Source organism: Bacillus rossius, chromosome 2 (genome assembly GCF_032445375.1).
Source record: "Bacillus rossius redtenbacheri isolate Brsri chromosome 2, Brsri_v3, whole genome shotgun sequence".
In the NCBI taxonomy this organism is placed as follows: domain Eukaryota; kingdom Metazoa; phylum Arthropoda; class Insecta; order Phasmatodea; family Bacillidae; genus Bacillus; species Bacillus rossius.
The window spans coordinates 13,679,601-13,702,282 of NC_086331.1; the positions used below are offsets into that span (position 1 = coordinate 13,679,601).

A 22,682-nucleotide genomic window follows, 5' to 3' on the forward strand; every position below is an offset into this window, starting at 1 on the left:
CCAGACGGCAATACGATGGTGCGGCGGCAGCACGAACCTCAGTAATGTCGATCAAAGTGTAGGTGAAATCTTCCCCTTTGATGCGGATACAACACAAAAGCCAATGAATTCCATTGTTATACATTTTTTTTTTTAAAATTGACTTATATAAGTTTTACATACATTATTTGTAACGTTGTAGTACAGTACAATTTTCCCAGTAAGGTTATGTTACATCTCTGAGATACATTTGAAACTTTGTGCACTGGTAGAATTGTGTAAATTCTGATTCTAATACATTTATTTTGACTACCAAAAATATCTTATGGCTGTATTGTATAAACTGCTTGATTGCTTGAAGTTTTTAAGCGAAGAAGGTTTCTCCAAAGAGCAAGCACGAGAATTTGTTGTTTTTGTGTCATTTGGTAAGTGAAAGTTAAATAAGGAATAATGTAAATTAATCTGGTGAAATGTTGTTAATATCAATGATATTTGTATTTTTTATGAATAAATTTTCAGACTTAAAAGTGAAATAATTATTTTAGTTATATCTGTAATTGCGTATTTTCTTTTAATGATTATTTTTTAATTGGTCTTTTTTGTTCGAAGTAAATCGTTACTAAATAAAATTTGGCTTCATTTGATCCATTTAGTATGTCACGAAATCATTTTAATGCAAGTTAAGTGTGTAGTGGGGCGTGGTTCATGACAGGTGTTGTTGACTTTTTAACCTTAATCATTCCGGAAACGTGATTCATTCAGTGACTGACACTGATTCATGGTTTCTAGTTCCGAACTGGTGAAACACCACTGAAGATGGCATTCCATTTACAACAGCAGATTGCTAATTTGGACCTGAATAATGTAGATGTGCAAAATGGAATGCGCAAGGTTAGGCCAGCTGTGCCACCCAAACCCAAGAAACAACCGATGGTGAGTTTCAAGCTTTGTAATAACAGGTCGGCATTGGATTGAGCGATGATAAGTCAATATTCTTGTTTAGTATCAGAAACTTTTATAATCTGGCATTGTTCTTTTGTAGCTGTACTAAACTTATGACAGTGAAGACATTTTGCATTCAGAATCATTGGTGTGAAATCTGATATTGTGTGGATGCAAGTAGAAACATTGTAGAAGCAATTGATTATTTGGAAACAAATTCAAACAACTTTTTCAAATAACTCATGCCTTCTTTTATGAGAAACCCCATTAGTGGGAGTGGTAGAATGGTTTTAAGAACAGTTTGTGTCTGTAATAAGGTTGGATAACATTGTGAAAGCATACTTTAACAGTAAATACAAAGTTTCAATGAAATTAAAATTGCACATTTATCAAATACTATATGCTCGATGAAGAAGTTGATGTGTTGTACTTTTAAAATACCATATTAATACTATCCAGCAAATAATTAAAACTTTTTTTTTAGTTGACACATTCATCAACCAGTTGCCAGTAGTTACTAGCAAAGGTATTTAGGTACTAGGTTCTTAAGTATCTGTCTGATCTAAAAAATCATACTATGCGACTTTTAGGGTCAAAAGTTCACTTCTTGATACTGTGCAGAAGATAAACATCACAGAAGTTAGTAAAGGAAAATAAGATAATTAAAGAATGATGTGATTGTTAGATTGGTATGCTGCAAAGGAAGAATATAAATAATGTTGGCAGCAAACTGAAGGTAAAAGTTCCGTATCACGTATCGTGATGGCATGGTTCTGTATACATTGATCCTGTGATTCATGATGCTTGCAGTTTTAATTAAGTACATCTAAAGATCCTGGACATAACAAAAACTTGTGATATAACAATGAATTATGATCGCAAGTTTAATGAAATGGAAAATTTTCATAAGACTCAACATAATTTGTTCCGGTAGTGTTTTTTTTAATATGTTATACACTTGCAATTGAGCTTTCATCCCTTTCACTCACTTCCCCCCTCCCTTTTTTAGTCTATTTCTCAGATCCCTTGCATCTCTCACCCATAGCATTCATTCATCCAGCCCATTCCACTCCCTCGCCGTCCTCCCAAGGAAAGTGTTCCTACCTCTTTCCATTCACCTCAATTCCCTCTGGAGCTTCCACACGTGATCTCCGCCCTTTATACCCACCTCTGTTCATCTTAGTTCCCAGCTGCCTTTATCACCTTCCCATCCTTCTCCCTTGTAATGCTTCCCCTCCTATCTTCTTTATCATCTCAGTGGGATGTTAGACCAGGGTCTTTGGACGTGCAAAATTAAAACAGCAAGCATCATGCCTCACAGGATCAATTATACATGATCCTGTCTTCAGGATACGTGATATGGAAAAATTACCCTGTTATTACTTTCAAATGATTTGCACAATTTTCTGATCACTAATATTCAGGCATTCAGTTATATCTTGTAGTACATTATTACCTCACTCTAGATGCAAATTACATTAAATATATTAAGGAAATAGTGCTTTAATTACGCTGTGATATAGTCTCGTCAGCTGGGCTTAGCCAACCTCAACTTACTTTTGGACTATTAAGTAATCTGCAGGTCATCACTTCTTGTATTCTACTTTTACGGTGCAAATTCTGGCACCAAGTCTCTAATTAATTTTCATGTTCTCTAGTTATAGCGTAAGATTTTTACAATTTCCTATATTTCTGCAGAATTCTGGACCCTTCCCAACTTTGACAACATGGACCCTGTTTTCTAATATCTCCTTAAAGGATCTTTATTCTACAAAATCCTTGGAAAGTATGTCTTAATGGATGTCAGCCATTTTTCTTGACCACCTGAATGGTTGCCAGGATCTTTGCAGTATTGTTGATGCAGCATTTCTTTACAGGATGAGTCTCTACCCTTCTTTAATGCATCCTTCTGGTCTTTGAAGGGTTTGTGGCACTATCTTGTAGTTAAAATGCACCGATAGTGTGTTGCTTAGCCACCCAACTGCTGTTAACACCTTTGCATATTTATCTGTGACTGTCAGACAATTAACTTGAACATATAAATGTTGTGAGTTGCCTGAAAGTAATGTGTAAAGTTTTTTAAACGCAAACAAATGACTGCCAAAAATATTTCTTCGTTGGTTTACCAGGTTGTGTTAGCGTAAAAAGTTTTGGGATATCATTTCAAGACTAGTTTCAGTAATTGTATCGTATCACTTATCCAATATTATCCCAAGATAAGATGGCATGATCCTGTATGATTGATCCTGTGGTAAATGATGCTTGCTGTTTTGATTTAGTACGTCGAAAGATCCTGGACATAACAAAAATATTACTACATATACAAACAATGTTAGGAAGTATGTAAAAAAAAATCCTTTTAGGATTTTATTAGATCTGATAATACAATCATAATTTATTGTTACATCAAAATTTTTATTGTATCCAGGATATTTCGATGTACTAAATTAAAACTGCAAGCATCATGTGCCACAGGATCAATGTATTCATGATCATGCCATTAGGATCAAGGGATAGGCTTGGATACGTAATACAAAACTTTTACCCTAGTTTTGTACTGAAAAAGACCTTGAAATTAAAGGGTGATGGGTGAAGGACATGCCGTTACTATTCGGAAACGGCAGATATCTTTGATTTTGACTTTTCTGAACTACCTGCTCAGGTTTCCGTGAGCTGGTAATAGGATCTGTTTTATTAGGCAGAAAAGTAGGCAAAACCATACTTATCATATTATAATAGGCAGTAAGGTACTAAGTCCTGATTTTTTTCTATTCTTTTTAATCTTTTGTTGAAAAAGCTTCATCATTTTATCTCTATTAAACCCTAACTTCTCAAATATTTCTAACTGCAATATTGATTATTCTGCCCCAGAATTCAGAGACACCTTTTTCTTCAATGTACTTGACCACAATTATCACAATGTGATCATGTCTCTAATGGCCTTCATGGTTATGAAATTCAAAGCCTGAATTCATTCAATCACACTGTGATTGCAGGAGAGTAGATTTTACTTTTGAACTGTTTCTTGATAGTTGTATGGGAGAGAATCAGGCTGAATGAGCTGACGATACAGTTTTTAGATTTTCTTGTGTAGTTGCTTGGTTTGGTGTTTTATCACTTTGAATACACACTCAGCTTTCTTTTGATTCAACTCTGGTTCCCTAAGTAGATGTTCCTGTAAATTTTTGCTACAAAATCCTATGACATTTTCATCATCTGAAGTCTGTTGAGTTCTTCAATTTCATAATTCGTATTGATAATATTTAGCTCTGAATTCATTCAGTTTTTTGTGTGAAACTGTACAATGTTCCCAAACTTAAATTGTTGCACAATTATAATTATTTTTGGCACACAGTACTGCTCAAAACAATTCAGAATCTTTTCTTGCGTAATCTTTTCATGTTGCATCATCACTGCTGAACAGCTCAACAGTAAAGCCACCTTTGTTTCTTCTTCTGGTTTGTCCTTTCCTGAAGCTTTCAAAAATATTTTGAATTGTCTGTCTCATTCAGTGATACATCCAACGATACATCCAATATGCCAGTCTGCAGATACATGCCTTCCATTGCTCGTCTATGTATTTTATTTACAATGAAAAATTGTTTACTAGCTTAATATATTGCCCAAAATAATTCTCCCCAAATTCCATTTTTATGTTAGGTTGTGTGTGCATGAAATTTGTGATAACTGTAACACGTATTTATTATTACTCCAACATATCATACAAGCATACCCGTGTACCGGCTTCACCGTTCTCGTCACACATGGCCAATCACTGGTCATTTACTATACCTATAAGTAGTCCCGTGCATCTCATGGCCTCTTCATTTGTAATGTCACAACCAATTGAACACCCTACCTTGTATTTGGTTTTTATTTTATTTCTTTTAGAGAATTTTAACATCCTCACCTTATGCTGGTAGGTTTAGTAGATGGCGATGTAGAACCATTCTAATAACAACCATGCTCAGAGGTAGGACTTGAACCCAAGATCCCAGGGCTTGTTATCAAGAATGCTGACTGCTACATCACCGAGTTCAGACCAGAATTGTAGGTACATACTATTGTAAACCATTAACAAACTATACACAGGTGCAATGCCAGTCGAAGCTCTGTGGGTAACTACAGATTAACCACCTCTGCAGATTTTGTAGAATTTTAGATCTCATGCATGCTCTAGCACTAAAACCATTTTGGACATGCACATGTTACTAAATTCAACCATTTCAAAGAAAAAATCCAAACCCTGTGATTTAATTCATAATTAATATTTCGAGTAACCTATTTTAATGATCTGTTTTTAAGTACCACTAGTTTACTTTACCAAAACAGAATAAATCACTGTCTACACAGTATATTGTGATCTTATTGTAAAGGGGTTTTTGTTGTCTGAATACATTGTGGATTTTCTTCAGTATTAATATTTAACAACTATATTTTTTAATACTTTTAAGTAGTATTCTCTTCCATTCTTTTTTAAAAGATGTAAAAAATATTGTGTTATTCTCAATGCTTCAGGCTACATTAAGATATCAGCAAGAAAGTTAGCCTAGAGATGAAAACTTATTTTGATGATTGTTTATGTTATTATAGTGTGTAAAAATCTAAGTATGTGTTAAAGAAATGTTAAATTCAGTTGGTAATATGCATTATTAGTTTTGTTCTAATTTAAATGAACATTTTTTTTCCTTGACAATACACAGCTTTATATACTGAATGAAAGGTAGGGTGCTGTGGGGTAATTATGATACAGCAAATAAAAGGGGTAATTATGAGACAGTGTAAAATTTTAATGTTAAGTATCCAAAAGATTTGATTTTATAATTTATAAATGTGTGTTTGTATGCCGACTGGCAATATCAGTTATCTGCAATAAATAAAATCTTATAGCTATACGGGTTTGTTAGAAGCACGAAAGGCACAGGGACAGGGGTACCAATTTTGAGGAATCAGGAAGGTGAAATTGCAGCGGGATCCAAGGAAAAGGCAAACTTGTTGGCCATGCAGTACAAGTCAGTGTTCGAGAAGGGAAAACAGTGGGAAAGGATGACGCCCCCGCAAACCCCTAGGGAGCGTCCTGAACCGCGTAAAATTGCCGGAAATTACCTGGTATAGTGTATCGCCATCCGACATATCAGAAAAATAGGTTACGGCACACCGTTCACCCAAACCTCTCGGCATTCAACACGGGTATAAAAAAAATCAGGGCTTAATTTAAACAACAAAAGAAAGGAATTTGCTTGAGAAAGCACAACTTTTGCGGCAAGTACGACAAAACAATATTTATTAATCTGAACGTCTGACATCAAACTATTACAAGCATTAAAAGAATATAAGCATTCGCCGGTACCTATTAATTAAATCGGGCCCGATGCTATAAACTATATATATATATTCATACCCAGCACATGATAAGGAAATATAAAAATACCCTAATCTTAACATCAGTTACAAAGACACCCTATACTTATTTAAAATCTCAAATAAACCAAGTTCGAGCTAGTAAACGCCTTCCTGGTTACGCGACGTGCTCAAGTGTTCGGGGGACAGGTACCCTTAAAACGTTCAACGCGAGTCTCTACCATTTGAATTTCATCTTAAGTTTCAATTATTTACTTCACGTGTCCATATCCTAAAGTTGTTACATGTAACTGGGGAAAAACAGACCTCCGATGTAAAATGACACTCTCAGGCTTGATGTAATTATTTCTGCCACCAATCTCTTGCAGCATAACTCCGTGGCACAAGGGGAATCACAAGGGAATTCACTCACGTATCGGCTCGACGTCTCCGTATGATTAGCGAATCCTCGCTAAACCCCACTGGTCCTCAGGCCAGTCGGTGCTGACGGCTATACCAGCCGGAAATAGCCTCGTTCCGCCGCGATAGTACAGCGGCTATCATCTTCACAAGCTTTACAGCTACTCTTGCACACAGATATCAACGAGTTATTTTGCTGCCCAAGCCGGCCCCACACTCGCAAAAGTAATTTTTAGCGAGGCCGCTGGCGCGAACCGCCTCACACTCGCCGGCCTGTCGTACAGAACAGCTGATCGCCTGCCTTCCCCTCCCCTCCTTCAACGAAGGGAGGGGAAAAAGTCTGTCACCCTCACGCGCATGCGCGCCGTGCTCGTGAATTGTTTCATTTTACCCCGATCACAATTTGTCCAACTTTGCTATGTCGCATTAATAATTAAAATACTTTTATACAAATGCCAATATATAACTACATTATAAAAATAACTAATAAACACAATTATTTAATGATATTCTCACTAACTGTTACCAGGTGCTCTCGGGCGACACTAGCGCTGAAAAACGTTACCAATATTTCAAAAATACCGCCGTACGGATAACACCAATAAGGTAGATGTACCAGTAGTCGTCATGCTAAGAAGTTTTTTATAAAAAAAAAAATTGTGTACATAACCTTGTAGGTGTATTACTGCCCCTACATGTTTGTTTTTAACCTCAAACTTTACTCTACAATGCTATCCAACACTCTTCGATAAACACAAATTATTTTTGTAGATTTATTATTTTGAAAAAAGTGTGATTTCGAGCCAGTAGTCGTCATGCAAATTTTCGTGTTTGCCAGTGTTCGTCACATGTTTGTGCCAGTAGTCGTCATGTGCGATTTCGGCTGCATTAGTTTTAATTCATGGATCCAGAATGATAGTATTGTACTATTTGGGCTTCAAATTTTATTTGGTACTATATTTTAAACATCAAAATGGCATTTCATAAAGATCGTTCAGTAATATAATGAATAATCCTCATTAAATTTTGAATTTACTTACAGCACTCACGGAACAAAGAGGGACAGCACATAGAGCTGTAGCAAACCGAATGTATTCGTTACTGAGTAACGGGTGTGCCGTCTAGTAACGAGTAACGAAACGTTACACACGGCTGCATTTTGTTACTCGCATTTCTCGTATATTTTACGCATGCGCGCGCATATTCAATGAATTTACGATACAAAGAACGATGTTTGTTTATTAATAAAGTATAATTTGGAAATTCCTCGTCTAAGTTTTTTTACTGTTTATTAAAGGTATTATGTGTGTAGACAAAGTTTGAGATTGGAACAGAAACAACGTAACAAAGTATTTTTTTACAAATTAGAAATATGTATGTTTTTGTTTTTCACTATCGCGTATTTTCACGTTTTTTTTTGTTCTTATCTTAAAAGAGATATAATAAAGCCGCTCTAATGAGATTTAATTGTTTCTTGGTTAACAAAAACTGTTTAATTATCAAATATTGTTAATTGTTTATATTCTATTTATTATTATTTACGCGACGTCATACTGTACGCGTACGCAATACGACTCAATTCGTTGCTGCAACATAACATAGCATGTTATGCGGTATCACAAGTAAAATATAAAAATGAATCAGGGCCCGCCCATCTTCCTACCCAAGGGCGATTTGCCTTTGTGTTTATCGGACAATGTGTTCCTTGGCACACTATTTTTTTCCGCTGCTCATTTTATACTCATACCATTCGCTACATCTTTAAGAGCAGCTTCCATGGCTGACTCTTCATACAACAGTATTTTCCGTTTTGGCATTTTGCCCTGTAATTAAAGAACGAGACACATTACAATGTTTAGTTTACTTATTAATGTCAAAATATATATCGAATGACCCCTAAATTAATGTAAACAACAATGCCTACACAATTTTTGCAATCAATAAAGTAAAGTAATTTCCGACCCAGAAGTCGTCATACACATGCATCGGAAGTCGTCATAGGTGACGACTACTGGATCTGATCGTAATAACGTACTTTGTCTATTAACAACAAAGAACCAATATTATTTAAGAACTTTAGGGTGTAACTTAGCACAACTTTAAATAAAATATTAAATGTACCAGTGCTCGTCAGGTATGACGAACACTAGCAATACAAGGTTTTTATTGATCCAGTTTTCGTCACCCTAACTAAATCATACAAAGAAAATGAATTTTTTTAAATAAACACTTTCACCTCTTCAAGAACATTTAACTAACACATTCAGCACAAAACATCACGAATAAACATGAAAAATTACAGAATTAGAAGTAAAAATGTGCACTAACGTCCTTAGTGTTTTAGTATAGGAATTCCCCTATTTATCTTCACTGCTCTACGAACTTTTGATGCACGGACTTTTTTTGATTGAAAATAGTGCTTGTTCCGAAAACTATTGTGGTAATTTCAGCTAGAACGTCGACCAAATTTTTGTCAATATTTAAGTTGGCGATATATTGAGCTGCTTCACTATTATTTACATTTGAAGTTGCTAGTGACGACCATTGGAGCAGTGACGAGTACCGGGGCACTTACCTTACTCAAATAAACTATACTAAAGGAAAACTATAATATAAACTTCCTTTTAATTTTCTTGTAGAACAGTACCCCGAGAAAGGGGTACAATATCCCCCCCAAAAAAAAACTTTAAAAGTAAAACTAAGGTAAAAACAATTTCTTTGGGCAGGTACCAATAAAAACATAGAATAAAACATTTAGACACATATAGAAGGAAATAAATCACAGCCTTAGAATCACAAACAGATTGCGGAAAATTTCTCAAGAACACGAGTCAAGAGACATGATAGAACACACACTGAATAGAGTGGTACCTCACTCCGAAAGTTAAACTAAACTTACCCCAAAACTAATGCACAAAAAAAATTACCAAAAAGTTATGAATAACAGAAACGTATGGCGCTTACAATACAACTATTTGAGCACTCTTTACAATCTCTAATATATAATTACTAACAAGACTAAACCCTAATAACTTAGAAAACTATAAATTACCATATTTAAGATTTCCTAAAATAAGGTTTAAGATGGCTAACATGTGCTTTTTTCACCAACTTCCCTTTTTCCACATCTTCTAGAAGCACCGTAACTGGACCTAAAAACTTCCTAATTATAAAAGGCCCGGCAAACGCAAATTGCAATTTAGCACTAAGGTATTTTCCCTTATCACTGGCTAAAAATTGGCGGCATAACACCTCTTGACCTTCCCTATAAGGGTTTGCAATTCTCCCCTTATTATATTTCTGGGCTAACTTAGAGCGAGCTTTACCCAGATTTTTTGACACCTCGGTCCAAACCTTCTCCAAAAGGCGGGGGCTAGACACCGTAAAGTTAGTAGGCTCAATTCCCCATATGTTCAACAAGGGATGACATAGTTCTCGTCCCAAAAATACACTAGCAGGGGTGTAACCTGTACTTCCATGTTGCGTCATATTTAATCCAAGATTTAAAAATTCCAGTGACTCATCCCACTTCCTATTCTGTTCATGGTGAAAAATCGTTAACACTGCTTTCACCCCCTTATTCAATCTTTCCACTAAATTCGGTTGCGGATAGTGTGGACTAGTGTTTACGTGTTTAATACCCCAGCTAAAACACATCTGCTGGAAACTGTGACTATTAAAATAACTCGCATTATCTGAAACCAATTGCTCGGGTCCCCCAAAAAGCTTCCAGACTCTCTCAACTAAGGCGGAAATCACCCTGGCGCTTTTCATGTCCCGCATAGGTAATAGTACACAAAATTTACTGAAACCATCTAATAAAATTAAAACACAATTGTTCCCTTTCAATGATCGGGGCAGGGGCCCAAACACGTCAACATAGGCCCTTTCCCAGGGCCTGGAAAGGCTTTCCACTGAATAAAAACCTACCTTACTATTCACCGGCTGCTTAGCTAATTGACAGGCTTCGCACCCCTTTACATACTCTTCCACATCCTTTTTTAAACTTTCCCAATAAAAATGTTCAGAAATTTTATCGAGGGTTTTCTGTTTTCCACCATGTCCCCCTATTACTGAGTCGTGAAAATAACGTAGAATCATGGGCCTCATCAAAACAGGGATTACCAGCCTTCTCTTTCCACCTTGCACTCTATAAATTTGGTCTTTAAATGTCTGAAATTCATCATCTTTCGATCCTCGCATACGAGTCTTAATATTTTGTATTTCTTGATCCTTATCCTGATATTCTTTAATATTTTCAAAACTTTCCGGAAAACCCCACAGCACATTACAAACTTCATTTTCCCTTGGTTCGCCATTCTCGCCTTCTTCCTTACTATCACTGTGCTCATTTTCACTTCCTTCGCCTTTATCATCTCCCTGCCAACTCCCTACCTCTTCCTCGTCTGGCTCGCTACAAAAATTCTGTGAATCATACATTCGAGAGAGGGCATCGGCAATGACGTTTTCACGTCCCTTAAGATGGTGAATTTTAAACCTAAAACGGGTTAACCTCATAACCCATCTTCCAATTTTTTCCAATTGGCGGGGATGGGAGAATAACCAAGTTAATGCTTCATTATCAGTCCACAGATCGAATTCCGCGTGCTCTAGAAAATTTTCAAATCGCTCAATAGCATAAATACATGCCAACGCCTCCTTCTCATATACGCCATATTTTTGTTCATGCCCATTCAATGTTCTACTTACATACATAATTGGGTGAAACCCGTCTTTACCTTCTTGAAGCAAAACTCCCCCTAACGCTTTGCTAGAGGCGTCTACTTGCACTACGAATCTTTTTTCAAAGTCCGGTAACATTAATATGGGGGGTTCAGAGATAGCTTTTTTCAGTCTCAAAAAGGCTTGTTCTTGCTCATCTCCCCATACAAAAATTTGCCCTTTCTTTTTTAGCTGATTTAGGGGAACACAAATATCGGCATACTCAGGGATAAATTTACTAAAATAACCTATCATTCCCAAAAACCTCATAACTCCTTTAACGTTTTTTGGCGCAGGAAAATTAACAATTGGGGCAATTTTTTCACAGTCCATTTGTAATACACCTTCCCCTACTTGAAAACCCAGGAACTTAATCTTACTTTGCGCCCAACACACTTTTTCCGGGTTTACTGTAAATCCGGCATCTCTTAATTTTTCCAAGACCTTTCTCAAATGCTGAAGATGTTGCTCAAAACTCTCGGAAAATACACAAATATCATCTAAAAAACTTAAAACAAACTTATATTGAAAATCCTGCAAAATATTCCCTAAGATACGAGATAAACATTGCGCTCCAAAATTGACCCCAAATGGTACCCTCTTCCATTCATACTGCCCCCAGGGTGTAACGAATCCTGTAAACTTTTGACTGGTTTTTTCCAGGACGCACTGGTGAAAAGCAGCATTTAAATCTAACACCGTAAAATATTTAGCTTTGCTTAAATATTGAAAAATAATTTCGATTTTTGGTAAGGGGAAAGGATCCAGCCTAATTTTCTGGTTGAGCAAACGATAATCCAAAACTAAACGATATTCTCCCGGCTTTTTCTTTTTTACTAAAAACGCCGGCGAAGCATAATTTGAGTTGGAAGGAGCAATGATCTCTTGTTTCTCAAGTTCCTTAATTATTTGCCGAAAAGCTTTCAATTTGGGAGGGGCACATTGGTATGGCACACACTTAACCGGGGTGTTATCTGTCAGCTCAATTTTATAGGGAGCCAACTCGCATTTACCCACCTTTTTACATATCACGTCATTAAAATCCTCTATGATCCTCTCTATTTGCTTCACCTCTTCCGAATTTAAACGCTCCTTCACACCCTCAATACCACCACAAATAACCCTACCTTTCTTCCCTTTTCCAAACGGTACTTTCACACTTGGTTCAAACCCAAACCTCACTTCTTTTCTTTTACAATTAACAACTGCCTGGGTATCCGTGAGGAAATCCATCCCCAAAATCAGATCGCTGACTAAATTCGGCATGACAAAAAACTCCCTGTCCCAGGAAAACTTATCAATTTTTACATGCAACCTTACCCGTTCAGCTCACTCATACACTTTCCCGTCCGCTAATTGCACCTTAATCACTTCTTCTTGAACAATTTTCTTCCCTTTAAATTTTTTATTTTCTCGCTGGCATTCCACAAAATAATTTCTGTTTATAAAACTTTTATTTGCACCCGTATCCACGAGTGCTTTAACCGCCTTTCCCTCTATTTCAACGCCAATATTGAAAGTGTTTGAACTCCTCATCACCGCTAAAAAATGTTTATTTCCGAACCTAAGTCTACGTAGCTCGGCTTTCATGCCACACCTCCGTGCCCAATGCCCCCGTTTACCGCAAAAACCACATACCACATCTTTTGCTGTATTCTTTTTGCACTCCTTCAACACGTGACCCCTCACTCCGCAACCATAACAAGCCCTTAATCCCTTAACCTCAGCGACGTATTTTGACTTTTTTTCTTTTAAAACAAAAACGGGCTATATGCCCGGCCCGCCCACAATAACTACACTCACATTTTTCTTGCCCTCTCCTACTCATTACTCTATCCCGCTCCACAACCTCACTCTCAACCTCCTTATCCTCCTCTCCTCCCCTACGGCTACCCACGCTTACTACATCAGTATTATTATCCACTCGCCCTTTATCGTACTCACGACGCATGAACATAACATTATCGACCTCAACAGCCCAAGAATTCAATTCCACTAAATTCCCCGGATATTTGACAAAACTGCATTCCCTTCTGATATCAGGATTCATATTTTCGATAATTATATCGACTACCGCCCTTTCACTCAGCTCCAATCCAAAAACCTTCAAATACAACTTAATATCATTTACATATTCCACAGTTTTTTCATCAAATTTTTGAAACCTAAATATATATTGTTGCATTAATCCCAATTTTTTTCTACGCGGGCACAAACTACTCCATAAATTTTCTTTCACCTCGCTCCAATTTTTCTCGCGCTTTATGCCGTCGGTAATAATAGTGTGGGTTACACCCGAACATTTACTCGCCAGACTTTTCATCAAAATTTCCTGATGCACCTTATAATTTAATTCCAGGAATTTTTCTACTTCCCTACAAAATAAAATCCAATCTTCGATTTCCCCCCGTTGCAAGTTGGGAATCGCCTTAATATCCTCCAACCATGACATTTTATCCAGTTTATTTTCCAATTCTCTGTCGACACGTCGCGGAATTTGTTTATGCGATTCCTTACCTTCTTTTAACATTTCAGCTAGTAATTGCAATTGCAACATAGGCCAATCATCCTTCTCATCTACCTCTACCCCAAGACTTTCCAAATTACTAACCACATTTTCTTTCGTCAATTGGTGAACCCACTCCGAAATGGCGGTCTCGTGTAACCCCGGCACCCCTTTAATACCTTCCATGGTAACTTTATTTTCAACTTGGCCTTCCGGATTACGTTTTTCCTGAAATTCACGTATCGCCCTTTCGGCCGGGCGACTACCCGATACCCATCCCTCAGTCTTTAAATATTCAAAAAATAATTTGCGAAGCTCGTCGGGGTGCACATCGTCAGTTACGGTCAAACCCGCAGCCTGGACGTTACTTAGTAACTCGGGCTTAGTCAGCTTATAGATCCAGCTAACAGGCATCATTGAAATTACGCCAATACCAACCACAACCGCTATGCTTAGCCACAAGCAAATCCCAGTAGCAGAGTGGCGCATTTGACGCCCCCGCAAACCCCTAGGGAGCGTCCTGAACCGCGTAAAATTGCCGGAAATTACCTGGTATAGTGTATCGCCATCCGACATATCAGAAAAATCGGTTACGGCACACCGTTCACCCAAACCTCTCAGCATTCAACACGGGTATAAAAAAAATCAGGGCTTAATTTAAACAACAAAAGAAAGGAATTTGCTTGAGAAAGCACAACTTTTGCGGCAAGTACGACAAAACAATATTTATTAATCTGAACGTCTGACATCAAACTATTACAAGCATTAAAAGAATATAAGCATTCGCCGGTACCTATTAATTAAATCGGGCCCGATGCTATAAACTATATATATATATATTCATACCCAGCACATGATAAGGAAATATAAAAATACCCTAATCTTAACATCAGTTACAAAGACACCCTATACTTATTTAAAATCTCAAATAAACCAAGTTCGAGCTAGTAAACGCCTTCCTGGTTACGTGACGTGCTCAAGTGTTCGGGGGACAGGTACCCTTAAAATGTTCAACGTGAGTCTCTACCATTTGAATTTCATCTTAAGTTTCAATTATTTACTTCACGTGTCCATATCCTAAAGTTGTTACATGTAACTGGGGAAAAACAGACCTCCGATGTAAAATGACACTCTCAGGCTTGATGTAATTATTTCTGCCACCAATCTCTTGCAGCATAACTCCGTGGCACAAGGGGAATCACAAGGGAAGTCACTCACGTATCGGCTCGACGTCTCCGTATGATTATAGAATCCTCGCTAAACCCCACTGGTCCTCAGGCCAGTCGGTGCTGACGGCTATACCAGACGGAAAGAGCCTCGTTCCGCCGCGATAGTACAGCGGCTATCATCTTCACAAGCTTTACAGCTACTCTTGCACACAGATATCAACGAGTTATTTTGCTGCCCAAGCCGGCCCCACACTCGCAAAAGTAATTTTTAGCGAGGCCGCTGGCGCGAACCGCCTCACACTCGCCGGCCCGTCGTACAGAACAGCTGATCGCCTGCCTTCCCCTCCCCTCCTTCAACGAAGGGAGGGGAAAAAGTCTGTCACCCTCGCGCGCATGCGCGCCGTGCTCGTGAATTGTTTCATTTTACCCCGATCACAATTTGTCCAACTTTGCTATGTCGCATTAATAATTAAAATACTTTTATACAAATGCCAATATATAACTACATTATAAAAATAACTAATAAACACAATTATTTAATGATATTCTCACTAACTGTTACTAGGTGCTCTCGGGCGACACTAGCGCTGAAAAACGTTACCAATATTTCAAAAATACCGCCGTACGGATAACACCAATACTCAAATAAACTATACTAAAGGAAAACTATAATATAAACTTCCTTTTAATTTTCTTGTAGAACAGTACCCCGAGAAAGGGGTACAAGGAAACATGCTGAGCATAGTACAGGGCGACACGAGAAACGGCTTGAGATCAGGAAGGAAGAAATTGAGAAAGTAGTGAAAAGGTTAGACAGCAGGAAAGCCATAGGTAAGGATGGCATAGGGAATGGGATGATAAAGCTGGGGGGGCAAGCCATGGTGAAGCACCTGGAGCTGCTATTCAGTAGATCGATGCAGGAGGGCAAGTTGCCGCAAGAATGGAAGGAGGCGGTGGTGGTACCGATATACAAGAAGGGGGGTAGCAAAGAGGACCCAGCCAGCTATAGACCTGTTAGTATCACGTCGGCGGTGGGCAAGGTGATGGAGAGGTTAGTGCACAGGCATGTGGTAGGGGAGCTGGATGGTAGAAAGTGGATTGACAGGAGACAGCATGGATTTCGAAGGGGATATTCGTGTGAGACTCAGCTGGCTGGACTGTTGGAGGAGCTGGTGGAGGGGGTAGATAATGGTCTACAGATTGATGCCTGCTTCATCGATTTTGAAAAAGCATTCGATAAAGTACCTCACGAAAAAATGATGAAAAAAGTGGAGGGAGCTATAAGTGACAGGAGGGTGGTGGGTTGGATTGGTGACTTCATAAGTAACCGGACACAGAGGGTACGTGTGGAGGAGGAGTTATCGGAGGAAGGAAGGGTTACATCAGGGGTGCCGCAGGGCAGTGTGCTTGGCCCACTTCTCTTTACCATAATGATGAATGATATAGGAGAGAAGATACAAGGGCATATTAGGCTTTTTGCAGACGACTGCGTGGTTTACATGGATGCGGAGAGAAATGGGTTACAGGAGGATTTGGAAAGGCTGGAAGAATGGGTGGAAAATAATGGTATGAAAATAAATGTGGGAAAGACGAAAGTGGTCAGGTTTACCAGGAAGAGGAAGATTGTCAGGAGGGAATATCGCTGGAGGGGAAACGTGATAAGTGAGGCCGACAGCTATAAATATCTAGGGGTGGTGCTGCAGGGTAACCTGGGGTGGGGGGAGCATGTAGACAAGGTAGTGAAGAAGAGCAGACAGGCCCTGGGCATGCTGGGACGAGTGCTCAGGGGGGGAAGCAGCAGCATACGTGACAAGGCCTATAAAACTATGGTTCGCCCCATGCTGGAGTATGCCGCAGCAGTGTGGGACCCTTACACGGCAGTACTTGAGAGGGAGCTGGAGGGGGTGCAGAGGAGAGCAGCTAGATGGGTGAAGGGCAAGTGGAGGAGAACGGACAGAGAAGGGAAGGGGGTGTGCAGTACCACAGAGATGATGATAGATAGGAATGAGATGGGAGAGCTTAAAGGATAGAAGACAGAAGGAGAGATTGGTCAAGATGTACCAGGTGCTGAGTGGAGTGGGAGGATGAGGAGAGCTGAGGGGCAAAGTCAAAATGGGAATGCCTAGAAGTAGGAAGGAAAATACTAGGAAGGTTTTCAAAGAGAGGAGGAGAACAGAAAGGGGAAAAAATGCGATGGTCGTGAGGACAGTAGGGGAATGGAATAGGCTGGAGGAGGAGTGTGTGGCGGCTGGGAGTGTGGACCAGTTCAGAAGGAGAGTGAGGGGGAAGTAGGGAGAATGCTTGCCACCGGGCACTTTGTACCCAATTGCAGCTATTAATTAAATTAAATTAAATAAATTAAATATTTTGTTGCCAAACACATACAATTTTTCCCTCTGAAAACTTTTTTTTCCTTTCTTCACAACTTTTTGTAAATTTTTAAAACTATAATAGTCAGAGCAATGGTAATGGTGGCACTAAAAATTCTAGACTTTTAAGATTAAACTACACAAAACAGGAAGCTTTACACCAATCGAGATATTAGTTATTCATGGTGAAAGTTATGGGGTAAATATGAGACTTAAGGTGGGGAAATTTTGAGACAGCGACTGGGGTAATTTTGAGACATTCAGTTGTCATCTTGGACCAGCAAAATCATAATTTTTGTAGTTCTAATTTGAGGTTAGTTTGCTTAAGGATACTTAAAGTTACTTCAAATAGAATGTGGTGGTAAGTTAAGAATTTGTTGGTCTATTTCTATATAATTGTAAAACAATACACAACAGTTAAAATAAGATAATGTTTTAAACAATGTTACCAAAAATGTTGGTTTACCAAATTTGTACTACTAGGCTATGCATTTGTGTTGTTTTCATCAGACTATACAGTAAATTATATTGATAGTAGAATTACATCCTATGCAATTTAAAAATTATAACACCAGTTAGTTTGGATATTTAAGAACAAAGTAATAGTAATTAGTTAGCCTATATGCTCTCTCATATTCTCACCAAGCTAATGATAAAAGGTAATGTGTAACCTTATTTTGCTTTAGGTAATTCCAGAAGCTAATCGAAGTAACAAGATGCCGCGAAATTATCAGAAGAAAGGAAAAAAATACAAAGAAGAAGATTTAGAGCATGCTTTGTCTGATATACGATCAGGAAAATGTTCAATCAGGAAAGCGGCCAAAAATTATAGCATAGACAAATCCTTACTCTCACGACGACTTCTTAATAAAGGTTTCTCAAAAACAGGGAGGAAGACAGCCTTGACTGAAAACCAAGAAAAAGAGCTGACAACACACCTTCGGACTTTGGCAAAATGGGGATTTGCACTTACAAAGAACGAAGTCATTTCAGTAGTTGCTGATTTCATTGCAGAGAATAATATTCGTACACCTTTCCGGGATGGCATTCCAGGAAGTGATTGGTTCCGAGGTTTCTGCCAAAGGAACAAGCTAAATTTAAAAAAACTAGAGGCATTAGATGCTAGTAGACGGAAGGCAACTTCAGATCCTTACATCATATACAACTTTTATGACATCGTTGAAGGGACAATAAATGATCTAGGTCTTTCAGATAAACCACAACATGTGTGGAATTTGGACGAAACGTCTTTCTCTTCGGACCCTCAACGCCTAAGGTGTGTTACCGGAGTAGGCCAGAAAGCACACCGAACAATACAAGGAAGTGGTAAAGAAAATACTACTGTTTTGGCATGCTGTTCAGCAGTGGGAAGAGTGCTTCCGCCACTTATAATATTTTCATCAGGAAATTGTGGTCTTCTTGGAAGGGAAGAAATGACATCCCCGGTACCTTTTATGCCAACACTGAAAAAGGTTACATGACATCTGTAGTATTTGGCTCATACATGAGAAAATTTGCAGAAGTTGTAGAAGAAAGACCCATCCTTATGATCTTCAATGGACACATGTCTCACATGGAGCCAGGTACTATTGAATTTGCCAGAAGTAACCAAATTACCATTTTAAAGCTTCCACCTCATACCACAGATTTGCTGCAGCCGCTAGACAAGTGCTGCTTTGGGCCACTGAAAGCTAAGTGGAATGAAACCATTTTAGCTTGGCAGCGAGAGAATCAAAGACGTTTAACGAAGAGTGAATTTGTGGACCTCATTTGTTCTATTTGGTTCGAAGGACTTCATCCAGGAAATATTATTTCTGGGTTCAAAACCACTGGTATATTTCCCTGTGACCGAACTAAATACCCTATTGAGCGTTTGGATTCAGAAAAACTGAAGAAGTACTTAGAAGGCTGCAGAGAACCAAGTGTCTTCCCAGAAAATGAGCACCTTGATTTGAATGGATCTGAATTAATACATAGGCCTAACGGAACACCTGCTCATGAAATGCCATCAACTTCCAAAGGTGATACAGCCGTGGGCTGTAATTTTGAATCTATACTTCTTAAGAGAATCAAGCGCACCAGCGTGGCCAGTACAACGAGGAGAAAAATTGATGTTCATGCTAGAGTCATTACATCGGAAGAGTACAAAAATGAAATTGAAAAGGCTACTGCCTTGAAAAGTAGGCCCAAATCAAAAAAGAAAATATCAGTAGTAGCAGGAAAGAAAGCAAAGAAAAGCAAAACTTCAGACACAGAAGAAGAAGAAGAAGAAGAAGAAGAAGAAGAAGAGGAGGAGGAGGAATGGATAGAGAGTGGTGATAGCCTAGATGACATTGATATTACAGGAGAAGTAGAAGACAATTTCATTCAAGTGGAAACTCTACAATCGTATAGCTCAGGTGATTATGTTTTGGTAATCTTCAAGGGTGGGAAAAGACAAACTGTGAACTATCGGTATTTGTGTGTCGTTCAAAATGTTTTGGACGGTGAAGATGTAGAAGTGATGGCAATGAAGAGTGTTGATGAACAGAAGGACTCTTTTAAATTGAAAGAAAATGATGTATCAGTAGTGAATTTGAATGATATCGTAGGAAAAGTACCAGTACCAAGAATTCATCAAGTTGGTAAGAGACTGAAATACACATTCCTCAAACCTGTTGATATATACGAGGCGTAGGCTTAGTGACAAATTTGTTCCTTAATTTCAATACAGAATTGTATCACAATTTTTATCTAATTTAGGAACAAAAAATGTTTTGTGCTGGTTTTATCTATTAACAAATAAAAATTAGGTCTTAATTATGATGTACTAGTAACATAAGTACAGTCTAATGCATTTATAGAATCCTAAAATGAAATAACATGATGCATTGGTGGTGAATGAAAAATACCTTTCTTTGGACAGTACCACAAACATAATTTGGTGAATGACTAAAACACACATTTTCAAACTTTTCCATGTAATGACATGTTTCTTTATGTTTGGTGCCAAATTTATTGATTTGTTTTTATGTAGATGACTATTACAATTTTTTTTTTCATCCAGTTTAGAGACCAAGAAATTCTTTTTCTACTTATTTTGTCTCATAAAATTTTTTATTGATTGTGTTTGTGTAGTCGCAGTGTGTTTAGAGTCATAGAAATTTTTTTCTTGCTGAGAATTTTACTATCTGTAAAATTTTGTACATATAAAATAATATTTGCTCTGTCTCATGATTACCCACCCATTCTTCTCCTGTTACAAACAACAAAGATATACCACTGTCTCAAAGTTACCCCATGGCTGTCTCATCATTGCCCCACAGGTCGGGTAATTATGAGACACTTATTTAAATTATTTATTCATTATACATTAAGTGCACATTAAAAATAACACTAACACATCAAAGCTATTGTACAGTATGTTGTACTACTATTTTTTCTAGCAAAATAAAATCAATGAGTGAAAAATTAGAGCAAAAGATTTAAGATTTGTCTCACTATTACCCCACTTTACCCTATGGTTAAGTGATGCTGCTCTAAGTGTTCTCTTAAAAACACCAGATATTAACGTCTGCTCTTCTTTTAACTGCTTCAACAAGTGAAACTGTTTCGGACAACTAAATAATTTAAATGTCTAGAGATAGTGGTTCTCACATCTGACCCATATACAGGGTGTATCAAAATTCATGTTACAATGCTTGAGGGTAGAAAGCTCTTATTATTTGCAACCATTTTTGCCAATAAACATGTTGCCAGAAACGCGTACTTAAGCCCCTGTAGCCCCAGAAAGAGTCAGCGTAGGCAACCTGTTGTAGAGTGTTATGTTGCGGATGTGCGGGCGTTTGAGTAGAGAAATAACCTTTTTAATCGTGGCACAGATTTTAATTTCACTCTGAAATCAATCACAGCTTCGGCTTTGTTTCACAACATTGAAATTGTTGCATATGTTTTAACAACGTGACAGCCTAAAGCAACGGCTCAAAAACACGCCCACCTTGAGCGACACAGAGGTGGCAACGGCGAATCATGTTTTCACAGATACGCTGGAGCATGTGTGGAGTTGACCTTATGATTTCGAACGCTTCAATGATTCGCTGTGTAAGCTCTTCTAACGTTTCTACTGGCGTAGCGTAGATAAGCCCTTTTACGTAACCCCACAGAAAGAAATCTAACGGGGTTAGGTCCAGTGACCTTGGCGGCCATGCGACAGGGCCCGCTCGTCCAATCCATCGGTTTGGAAATGTTTGGTTTAAATACTCTCGCACTTGCAGGGAAAAATGAGGTGGTGCCCCGTCATGTTGGTACCACATCACACGTCGGACATGCAATGGAACCTCTTCAAGAAGACCTGGTAGTTCGTTCTGAAGCAAGTGGAGGTATCCGGCGCCGGTAAGTCGTGGCGGAAGAAAAAAGGCCCGATGAGTACGCCTTCAACAATACCGGCCCACACATTAACTGAAAAACGTTCCTGGTGAGCTGTAACACACGTTGTATGTGGATTGACATCATTCCAAACATGACTGTTGTGCGAATTGAGAATAGCGTCTTGAGTGAACTTGGCTTCATCGCTGAATAAAACTGCTAACTCGGGGTTCCTCAATACTCTTCGGATGTACCAACGAGAAAAGGTCATGCGAAGAGGATAGTCCGCCGGACCCATGTGTTGCACTTTTTGAAGGTGGTACGGGTACAAGAGTTGCTCATGAAGAACTCGCCAAACATCCATTTTGTCAGCGTCCATATCGGAACCTTCTGCCCTTGAGCTTGTATCCGGACTCTCCTCAAATCTCTGAAGTACATCTTCTTCAAAACTGGGAGTACGAACCCTCCGTGGAGCACCAGTATTTGGTCTTGTGACGGCACATGTACCAGTATCACGCATTCGCTGAGTAAGTCTTGCAAACATGGTGTGAGCTGGAATCCTACTACCCGGATATCGTTCTTCGTACAGACGACGGGCGGCTCGTCCATTTTGTCTAGCTTCCCCGTAAACAAGCTGCATGTCCGTGTACTCACTAAACGTGTACTCCATTGAGCTCCACTAAAACGTCGTCCTTTTCAGAACCACAGCGAAAGAAATGACACCACGAGTTTGCTTGTACGACAGAACAGTCAACGACAGACCACCAGTGATATCAAACCACACTACGACACTGCGATGTCACGCTGCGCAGTGCTATGGCATGGCACGAACGGAAGAAAAGAGGTGAGGGCGCCACCAACGGTAGTAAAAAGGGGTGGGGGTCAGCATTC

General features: G+C 38.7%; 1 protein-coding gene across 2 annotated transcripts in view; it reads left to right on the forward strand.

Moving 5' to 3' along the window:
* Positions 1-293: 293 nt before the first annotated feature.
* LOC134529117 (lipoma-preferred partner homolog) overlaps positions 294-22,682 on the forward strand; it is a 61,511-nt gene continuing 39,122 nt past the window's right edge. The window contains exons 1-2 of one of the 2 annotated variants that reach the window (XM_063362870.1): positions 294-404; positions 769-912. In XM_063362870.1, coding sequence (XP_063218940.1) covers positions 796-912 — 117 coding nt within the window. In that variant the 5' untranslated portion in view covers positions 294-404; positions 769-795. Of the gene's footprint in view, positions 405-471; positions 913-22,682 lie in introns of those variants that run through there. The other variant, XM_063362871.1, reaches the window with a different exon arrangement.